General features: G+C 37.5%; 2 protein-coding genes across 5 annotated transcripts in view; one reads left to right on the forward strand and one right to left on the reverse strand.

The window, feature by feature from the left end:
• Positions 1–2,876, forward strand: part of LOC109833134 (cytosolic purine 5'-nucleotidase) — a 16,030-nt gene extending 13,154 nt beyond the window's left edge. For 3 of the 4 annotated variants that reach the window (XM_020400690.1, XM_020400694.1, XM_020400692.1), the window contains 3 exons: positions 1,384–1,443; positions 2,273–2,335; positions 2,547–2,876. In XM_020400690.1, the coding sequence (XP_020256279.1) occupies positions 1,384–1,443; positions 2,273–2,335; positions 2,547–2,669 (246 nt within the window). In that variant the 3' untranslated portion in view covers positions 2,670–2,876. Of the gene's footprint in view, positions 1–1,383; positions 1,444–2,272; positions 2,389–2,427; positions 2,508–2,546 lie in introns of those variants that run through there. The other variant, XM_020400693.1, reaches the window with a different exon arrangement.
• On the reverse strand, positions 5,512–9,319 carry LOC109834674 (protein N-lysine methyltransferase METTL21A-like). Its single transcript, XM_020402704.1, has 4 exons — positions 8,972–9,319; positions 7,023–7,096; positions 6,394–6,919; positions 5,512–6,322 (listed from the first exon to the last, which is right to left on the reverse strand). The coding sequence occupies exons 1-3, from the start codon at positions 9,081–9,083 to the stop codon at positions 6,431–6,433; spliced, it is 675 nt and encodes a 224-aa protein (XP_020258293.1). The 5' UTR covers positions 9,084–9,319; the 3' UTR covers positions 5,512–6,322; positions 6,394–6,430.

Below are 10,628 nucleotides of genomic sequence, written 5' to 3' on the forward strand. Positions count from 1 at the left end.
CACGTGCCCCGATAGCTCTCGAAAGGGAACAGTACATGATCATCTCATTACCTATGTTGATTGTGGATGAAGAACTTTTTTCTTTTATTTATTATTTATTCAGTAACTTATATATCGAAAAGAACAGGTCTACTGGTGTAGGCTCGAGGTCATTAGAATTGTTGTATGGCTAATAAAGATGGTTAAATAAAATTTTTAATGAATTATCATATGTTTTGGAAATTTAAAAAATTTAGTTGAAGTTCTACTTTTAGTATTACCACAATTTCATGTTTTTTTAAAATGATATTTTGATGTCAAACTTGTGCGATAACATTGGAATTAATCTTGAGATGCATATTATACCGAGATTGAAAAAAGACCGGTGGGTGTATATTTTTCAGTTTTCTTATCTGATTTTCTGTGAACTTACGGGAAGAACGTATCTTCAGATTTCAGCTAGATATTTTGGTAATATATTTCTGATTTATTCTTGACACCTAAAAAGCCATCAGAATTCAACCGTGCAAGTTCGCAGGTCTGTCAAAACTACTGAACATGGTTTTTACTATATATATATTATATATATATATATAATATATATTATAATATATATATATATTATATAATATATATATAGAGAGAGACGAGAGAGAGGAAGGAGAGAGAGAGAGAGAGAGAGAAGAGCAGAGAGAGATATTAATGGGTATCCTTGTCATAGGAGGGATTTCCTCCTATGACGCCTCTAAAATCACATGATTGCGACTTATGGATGATCCGCTTCCGTTGAATTTGATCTACATATTCTAAACCCCAACACACAATGTTTGGGTGAATCCGTCGTTTGATTCTCCATCGAGCCATGTGAAAAGTTCTATATCATTCAAAACCGTTAAAAATTGATACGAGTGGATGAAGGGTCAAACGACACGGGTTCACCCCAACTTGGTGTTGGGGTTTTTAGAATATGTAGATCAAGATTCAACGGGAGCGGATCATCCACAATGTCGCTCAATCATGTGATTTTAGAGGCGTCATAGGAGGAAATCCCCTCTATGACAAGGATACCATTAATATCATATTATATAAATATATATATATATATATATATATATATATATATATATATATATATATATATATATATAATATATATTATATATATATTATATATAGTATATATATATAGAGTATGTTAGTAGAAGTTAGGCAGATATTAGGTTCTTATGTATCACATTAACTAGTTTGTATATGGTTCATTGTAATATAATACATACGCAACTTAAAAAACTTTTGTAAGTCGTTGATCATATTGAAAGCAGCATTAAATACTTAAAAACTGGAAAATAATATGATCACTCATGATGCACTTTTCTTTACTTTGTGAATTTTTCTGAATTATAGTTACAAAGAGACAATGCTCGCCAACATCATCAGCAGCTACAGCGTGAATGTCACTTGAAGGTAAACTTAATAGTCCTAAAACCAGCAAAGCTTTGATCACCATGAACTGGACCCATTATACATTTAGTTCATTCCATTGACTAAATTTTCCTTTTGATAGATTGACATGTCTAATGAATTTACTGATGGACATTCTTATGACATGAGACAAACATCTCTTTACATCAATTATGCTTGTTGTTGAAAACATATTCCGAAGTGCTACTTTAAAGGTCTGTGGCATAGGCATTTTTTATAGCCAAATTTACTCTTTCGCTGCTTCAAACAATTTTAAAAAAAACTGCCAAGTGTCTATTTCATGCGTTTACTTTGTTTGAAACAATCCTATCAAGACATCAAGGATCTGTATGTACCCACAAGATGCCTATAGGGCCCTATTTGTATAAATTTCTACTATGTGCATGGTTTCCTCTGGGGTTGGGGTTCGTGCATATTTCTAATTTGCTTCAAAGGCTGTCATTGTACTGTCTCTTGTATGTGGTCCTACCATGTGCCTCCTCCCTTTAGGGTGCTCCATTTGAGCTGCTTGCTTACAATGTTATGCCTTGTTCTATTGTATGACTTCTTGATAGTGTTGATCAGATCCTTTGATATCTATTCTGCACACAATTTCCATGTTCGTAAGGATAATAATATTTAAAGATTGCTGTATCCATATGTTAATCTTGGTAGATAGTGAACACAAGGTTAAATTGCTGTGTCTGTTTCTTCTGGAGCCTGAAAAGTCTGAAGTGTTAAGCAAATGATCTAAGGGCCCCTGAATCTGGAAGTGTTGTTGCAAGCTATCTTATATAGCCTTTCCGCTAACTTTTCCTCCATCTTGATCCAGTTTCATGCAGTGTGGGGACAGCTTATGAAAACTGGTTACCAGAACTCTCGCTTTGCTCATCAGGTATCTATTCCACTGTACATCAAGCATTTGATACTTTGCTGAATACCAGTATCCATAAACATTAAACTTTTTTCATGTATGGAATGTGATCTATTCATTTCTTGCATACATTGACGTGAACTGTTGTGCTGAATCAGATGGTTCCAACTAGTTTTACTATAATGATAGCCGGTTTTATGTCATGTTTGTGCTATAACTGTGCTATGTGCAGGTTGAGAGGTTTGCTTGTTTGTACACCAGCAAAGTGTCGAACATGGGGTTGTATTCTCCTGAAAAGTACTATAGACCAAGTGAAGACTTCATGCCTCATGAATTTGATATCCTTGGAGCTTAAACTGTCAAAGATGCAGCAATTATTTTGAGGACCACAAAGTGGGGTCGATGGATGTCAAGATAAAACTGTACATGTTTTCTAATCCATTTCTGGAGTGGGAGAAGGTTTTTTTAGGCATTTCTATTGACTCTGTGCTGTTTTCCTTTGTGCAACTGTAATATATCGTACAACAAGCATATATCAATACCATTGTTTCTCTAAAGAATATATGCATCCTATGTGGACTCTGAAATCAGTATTAGGAGCAGGCGAGCACCAAGGCGCATAGGTTAACTTTGGAGCATGTAAGTGCAGTTAAACCTTAATATTTTTTCATGTATTTTACGTTTCTTATAATGGTGTTTTACTGATTTGTTTATGGATCACCCCTGAGGATGAGTCCGGTTTTGATTCTGACACTGAGAGCCTCCTGGACTTGTTTAAAAGATAAAAGGGTTCATCTAATAAACCCTTAAACTTAAGGGGCGTTTTATGATATTTATTATTATTATTATTATTTATTTTGGGATAGCGGGTGTTCGTTTTTGGGGCGGATGCGGCCTGGGGTTGGCTATCTGATACCAAAGATCAAGCGGCACCTGGCGCTTTTAAAAAACTAGCTCTCGTTTTCGGGCAACATTCCCACCTCAAGATCAACCAGAGCCCTCAGCGATTCCGCCCATGGCCGGTATCTTACCTCGGAATGGTCTTAGTCCCTTCGATCTCCCCAACCCAACCTCTGGTAAGCTCTCGCATATCCCCAGCATCCGTTGCTTCTTCCGCTCGCTCTTCATTTTTATACCCCCACCCCTAAATACCCTTAATTTATTATAGCATCGGTACTATCCTTTCTCTTTTTCTTCCTTTGTTCTCTGGTGGCGCAGAATTCGATCCGAACTGCAGGCAAGTATGGACAAAATCCCCCCAACTCCGTACTTCAACCCTAGCTTTGGAGCTATCTTTTGTGTCAAAAATAAATACATTGACTGGATGGTGATTTTGTGGCTGTTCGTTTACCTGCTTAAAATCTTATGATTCTATATATAGTTCTCTATAGCCACGACAACCAGCTGGGGTCTTTCGCCCTCAAAGTCCATTGAACGGAGAGATTAATAGACTATCATTTTGAAATTTCTGAACATTATGAATGCCCTTGTTGATTTTATATGGGACAACACAGAGTAATTATCAGGAGGAAAGGTGTTACTATAACCATAAAGCGAAAATTTGCAAGAAAACTGTGTAATACGCTGCAGAACAGCATTATCTGGACATGTACGAATATAAAGTGAAGATCTATGTCACTGATGAGTGAGTACTTATGGTAACTGCTGGATGTTGGAAAATGTTTTTTTTTTAAAAAGAAGGATTAATCAGTCTCAGACCATTTAAAAAGACGTGATGTATCGTACCGCTAAGTAATAAAAAAGAAGAGACCAAGGCTTAGGAAAAAGAAGACAGTGTCCGTTGCTGGATAGTAAATGACATCAGAACAAAGATAATGAACTAGTTTCTTTGTGGGTGCATTTAGTGATATATATGGATTGGTTCATGCATAAATATGTCTCACTTTGATAGCGACGGATTTGAATCATTATGTCTTCGATCAGCGATATAAATCAAAAGCAACTATGAATCCTCTATCCCCAATTCTAGGACACTGCATGAGTCAATTTTCTCTAGGCAGTTATTATAGCGGGCGCATTCTCTTTCAGTGAGTTGATAGGGCACGTATTCTTTGTGGAACTGTTAAAAAGTCCTGAAAACTTAAAATCTGATTTACGGCAGGGCTTAAAAAAAATGGACTGGTGAGATGTTCTTGAATCTGTGAATCATGTACTCTTCCTAGTGAAACTAACTCCACGTGCAACGGGGATTTCCAGTATGTTACTCAATTACCACACAGATAAAAGAATTCCAGACACCTGATGGGTAATTTCGCTCTCATATTACTTTCAAATAAAGCACACACCAGGCGCGGCTGAAAGTTCGTTTACTTTGATATTAAAAGTGAGTTTACTGTCATACTTGTTTCACTTTCATGCAAACAAACACAAAAATTAAAATTGGAGATTATTCGCCAAAATTCCTTGGCTCTTCTTACATCCTGTCTGACTGAAATTACGTAACTAAGATGGCGTGGATTGTCATTTTTGTTTCCATGTTTTCTTAACAACTGTCAGAAATCAGGCCAATTTGCTCTTTGCAGTGGTATCTTGACCTTGAGTTTTCCATCTATGGTTATGCCTAGCAACTGATTTGGTTACTTTTCCAATCTTCAAGTTCCACCATTTTCCACTCTTCAAGCCACACACACACACACAACATGCATGCACACACACAGGCGCGCGCACGCACGCGCACACACACACAAGGTCTACATTGTTCTAATTAGTCTGGCAATACGCAGAGGATGAGGAGAGAAAGCAACTTGCAAAAGAGATTGCCAAGGATTTGAGTGCTGGTAATGTCTAGTAAATTATGATCCATAGTTCATTATGATGCCCATAACTATGGATTTTTCTTTAAATGTAGGAAAATGCATTCTAATTGACAGTGGTTTCCTTCAGTTTTTGAAAAGAGCATAAATACACTATTTCTCACCGAAATGGTTTGAGGCCCGAGTCTGACACTGAAATATTTTTTCAGAGGAAAGTTACCCTAAAAAGATCTATCCTGTATTCCTGTGGTCTCTTAACTCTTCCCTTGCCATGTTTTTTACGGTCTTGTCTTTCGCAAATAAATTACCCTTTTGAGAAAGGCCCTTTGAGCCTCGCATTTCATGGCGAAACACTAGGCCGATATCCAACTGGGGAGGAGCGTTGCATTGCTTGTAAGCTCTGTGAAGCGATAAATTCATATGTGCCGGTATACAAGATTACTTTTCTATTGTACTCAGGGAAACCCTTGGGTTGAGCTCAGATCGATAGTATAACATCAATAGTATAGCTTGGTTTCCATAATACAGTATAAGAAGCATGGTCGTTTACAAGCTGAGTTTAGTTCCTCAAATTCTATTGATTGCCAAAACCAATATCTGTGTAGTCTAACCACATTTGTGATCGCAGATGTGCCCAGCACAAGCAACCACAATTGAAGCTGAAGAACGAGAAGATGGCAGTCGACGAACGACAAGATATAGAGCCAATTCTTATACTGGATATCGATCTAAATCCTACATAGTTCCTGTGGTTGTTTTATCACTTTCTTTGTGGGTGAATATGCAGGCACGACATTGATATGACCAAATGTATCTACTGCAGATTCTGCCAAGAGGCATGACCTGTAGATGCCATAGTCGAGGGCCCAAACTCTGAATTCGCCACTGAAGCCCACGAGGTACGTAACGCAATTGAAGTTATACTTGGATCTCCTTTTGTTCTCTCTCAACACTTCAATTACTATTCTCGTGATTTCATCATTTCCAGGAGTTGTTCTATGACAAGGAGAAACCACTTGAGAACGGTGACAGGTGGGAGACTGAGATTGCCGAGAACCTCGGATCTAAGAGCCTATAACGCTAGTCTCCATTGAGCTGCGTCCTGCTTCATTAGCCAAGAATGTAATCTCTTAGTAAGGCAACTCGGTGTAAAACAGTATACTATGTTTTTCTGCTGAAATTATTTGAACTAAGAAAGAGCAATCTATTGCTTCATTGAGATTAAAAAAAAAAAAAAAACCCATCAAGTACAAAAACAAAATCAAAACACAAAGTGTCAGCAAACGATTAAAAAAAAAAAAAAAACCCATCAAGTACAAAAACAAAATCAAAACACAAAGTGTCAGCAAACGACGACAGCCTTCTTCTTCGCGACGAAACGATAGACGACGACACCAACTCTGCTTGCAGGCAGAGGAGGATCAGAGTGAAGAGCAACAACCTCGAACAGCTTCCTGGCTTTCCTAAAAAACACGGCATCCGTCTTCTTCCACCTCCTCAGATGCGCCATCACGAAAACCACTTCACCCTTCACCAACCAACTCAGCGTCTTCAGCAGAGGGTCAACCAAATGCCCATAGTACACGACATCCGAGGCCATCACCACGTCGAACCTCGTCGAAACCGGCAGCTGATCCACTTCGTCTCCCCAGATGAGCTGGCGGACACCGGCGGACCCACCAAGGGCGGCGATGGCGTCGGCGTTGGCCTCGGCGTTGAAGCGAAGGTTGGGGAGAACGTGAGGGAGGTCGGTGAGGGTCACGTGGGGCCCGGAGGATGGCGGCGAGCTGCAAATGCACGCGAGGCTGGTGCCGGACCCGATCTCGAGATCCTGAGGGGGAGTTTAGAGAGGGGGAGGGGAGGAGCGGTTGAGGCGCTTCGGTTCGGGAGGGATACGAGAGCCCGGGGCGGCTGGCCAGAGCCTAAGGAGAGGCCTGAGAAGGGAGTGAGCGGGTTGTTAGGGTCTGTCGATGGATCAGGCGGTGTGTTTGTTCTGATGGCTGCTGATTGCTAGTGGGCGGTTAATAAGTCGGGGAAAGTGCGTCGTCTTTTGACTGAGGGAGGAGGGTCAGGAGGAGCAGACTTCGGGTTGGAGCTGTCGTCGTCGCTGTTAATTCCATTTTCGGAGATGAGATTTTTAGGGTTTTGGGTTTAGTGAGAGGGGCCAGTGGGGCGCTCGATTTGTTGTTCGCACGCGCGATGTGGCCCCGTTGTACGAATTTTTGGCCGGCCGTGCGGCTCATTCTAGCGGGCCCATTATGTTAATTATGGTTTATTGGCCTTTGGAGGCAGGGTGTGCTTATGGCCTATGTCGGGACGATTGAAGGAGAAGTCGAAGTTGCGAGCACTTGAGCGAGCATCCGGCACGCATCTTGCGAGAGCCGAGAAGAGCGGAAGAATTATATTACGAGATAGGGATAATGACTTACAAGCCCTGAAAAGCCTAAGGAAACGTGATTTCAATCCTAAGACTGGTATGGGGTTTACCTTAAAAAACTAAGATTCTGTTTTCTGAGCCCCCAAACACGACAAACAAAGATTAAATATGTGACAGACCATAATACTCTTCTCTCCTCTCTTTCTTTTTTTATAAAATATATGATAGATGATTATTTTATATTTTGTTTCTCTATCTCTTAATTATAATGTACTAGATGATTAGTCGAAATGTTGCATGATGATTATTTTATTATTTTTGTCTTTTTATTCATTTTCGATTGTTTGTAGTGGGAGATTGTTAAAGTCTATCGGGGGTTAATTGTTAAGGTACGCGTTAATTTGTTATGTTACGGGTTCATATTGTTAAGATTATGATCTCTCTCTCTCTTCTCTCTCTATCTATCTTCTCTCGTATCATGATGTTACTTTGATGATATTGAATGATTGAAAGAGGATTTATATTTTTATTATTTTGTTTTTTATTTTTTGTTGTTTGTATTAGGAGATTGTTAAAGTTCACGGGTAATTGTTTAAGTTCGGTTAATTGTTATGTTAGGGTCAATTGTTAGTTTATTTCCTCTCTCTCTCTTCTCTCTCTCTCTCTCTTCTCCAGGAGAAAAATAATATTTTAACACAGATATATATGTGTCCTGAAATTGCGACTACACGATTTTGTTAACAATGTCGGCCATCATGTAAATCAACTCCAAAATTGGCGTATTTAATTTTAAATTCTTGGAAAGTTTCAACATGTAGATAACATTTCAAAAAAGAATTTCTATAATATCACTTCATTTGTTTGAAACTCATTATTTGTGTTAAAACATCACACATGACCGACGAAAAACTTGATTTTGATAAATTCATTAACGTAACAAATCATTTAAACTTGGATGAATTTGGGAAATGTTTGAAAATGTGATTTTAAACATGGCTACAAAAAGAATTTTCCAATTACATTTTCCAATTGTTGGATCTCATTTTTGCAATCACATTAAGTACTGGACTTGTAAAGCTTGATCTTGACAAATGGCTTTAAACAAAGTTTTTAACAAAACATTATACACCCAATAGACGTTTAACTCATACTTAACCTACCAAGCCACTTAGAAATAAAGATATAAATATTACGTTTTTAAGTCCTTCCTAATTCACACAAAACACAGATGGAATTAACCTTTTAACAAACAACTCATATAATTCGTCTTTAGAGTGGCGAACAAATCTTCTAAATTATCGGAAAGTAATATTAGGAGAATTGTAACATAATTCTCTTCAATCATTCATATCAGTATTATCAATAATATATTTAAACCTAAACCTTAAGTTTAAACATTCAACCATTTTATATTTGAAAGGTTATTAATAAGTACTATTATTGGTATTTATAGGTATATACTTATAGTAAGTAAATTGGTATTGTAGTATAATTCCTATATATGATGCTGTTGGGGGTTTAATAAGTCGGGGGAAAAGTCGTCGTCTTTTGACTGAGGGAGGAGGGTCAGGAGGAGCAGATTCGGGTTGGAGCTGTCGTCGTCGCTGTTACTTGCCATTTTCGGAGGATGAGATTTTAGGGTTTGGGATTTTAGTGGGGAGGCCAGGTGGGCGGCGATGATCTTGTTGTCGCACGCGCTGGTGGGCCCCGTTGTAACGAATTTGGGCACGGACCGTGCGGCTATCTAAGCAGGGCCCTTATGGTAATTATGGTTTATGGCCCTTTTGGAGGCAGGTGTGCTTATGGCCTTTGCTCGGGCCGATTGAAGGGGAAGCGAAGTTGAGCACTTGAGCGAGCATCGCGACGCATTTGGAGAGCGAAAGAGCGAAGATTATATTAGAATAGGGAAAAATGCTTCAAGCCCTGAAAAGCTAAGGAAACGTGATTTCCATCCCTAAGACTTGGTTAATGGGTGTTTTACCCTTAAAAATAAAGATTCTGTTTTCTGAGCCCCCAAAACACAAAACCCAAGAGATTAAAATATGTGAAGACCATAATACTCTTCTCTCTCTCTAAAACACAAAACCCAAGAGATTAAAATATGTGAAGACCATAATACTCTTCTCTCTCTCTTTCTTTTTTTATTAAAATATGATGATAGAGATTAAAATATGTGAAGACCATAATACTCTTCTCTCTCTCTTTCTTTTTTTATTAAAATATGATGATGATTATTTTATTAATTTTGTTTTCTCTCTCTCTTTATCATAATGTACTAAGATGATAGTCGAAATGATTGATGATGATTATTTTATTATTTTTGTTTTTTATTATTTTCGTTGTTTGTATTGGGAGATTGTTAAAGTTACGGGTTAATTGTTAAGGTTACGAGTTAATTGTTAATGTTACGGGTCAATTGTTAAGATTATGAATCCTCTCTCTCTCTCTCTCTCTCTATCTATCTCTCTCTCTATCATGATGTTACTTTGATGATATTGAAATGATTGAAGAGGATTATTATTTTATTATTTTCATTTTTTTATTATTTTTGTTGTTTGTATTAGGAGATTGTTAAAGTTACGGGTTAATTGTTAAGGTTACGAGTTAATTGTTAATGTTACGGGTCAATTGTTAATATCATGATGTTACTTTGATGATATTGAAATGATTGAAGAGGATTATTATTTTATTATTTTCATTTTTTTATTATTTTTATTATTTTTATTGAGAGATTGTTAAAGTTACGGGTTAATTGTTAAGATTACGAGTTAATTGTTAATATTACGAGTCAATTGTTAAGGTTATGAATCATCTCTCTCTCTCTCTCTCTCTCTCTCTATATATATATATATATATATATATCATGATGTTACTTTGATGATATTGAAATGATTGAAGAGGATTATTATTTTATTCTTTTCGTATTTTAGAATATTTGTTGTTAAGGATAATGGTTGGTTGTAAAGGTTATGCATTGTTTGTTAAGGTTACGGGTTGGTTGTTAAGGTTACGGGTTTGTTGTTAAGGTTATGGGTTTGTTGTGTAGGTTACGGATTTGTTGTTAAAGTTACGGGTTTAATTGTTAAGGTTACAGGTTTAATTGTTAATGTTACGTGTTTAATTGTCAAGGTTACGGGTTTAATTGTTACGATTACGGTTTAAT

This window comes from Asparagus officinalis, chromosome 3, assembly GCF_001876935.1.
Source record: "Asparagus officinalis chromosome 3, Aspof.V1, whole genome shotgun sequence".
In the NCBI taxonomy this organism is placed as follows: domain Eukaryota; kingdom Viridiplantae; phylum Streptophyta; class Magnoliopsida; order Asparagales; family Asparagaceae; genus Asparagus; species Asparagus officinalis.

Coding starts and splice junctions, on each gene's coding strand:
- LOC109834674 (XM_020402704.1), bottom strand. CDS start 9,083: ATGGCAAGTAACAGCGACGACGACAGCTCCAACCCGAATCTGCTCCTC. Junction 7,097..8,971: donor CTTATTAAACCCCCAACAGC/ATCATATATAGG, acceptor CGCCCACTAGCA/ATCAGCAGCCATCAGAACAA. Junction 6,920..7,022: donor CCCGCTCACTCCCTTCTCAG/GCCTCTCCTTAG, acceptor ACTCCCCCTCAG/GATCTCGAGATCGGGTCCGG.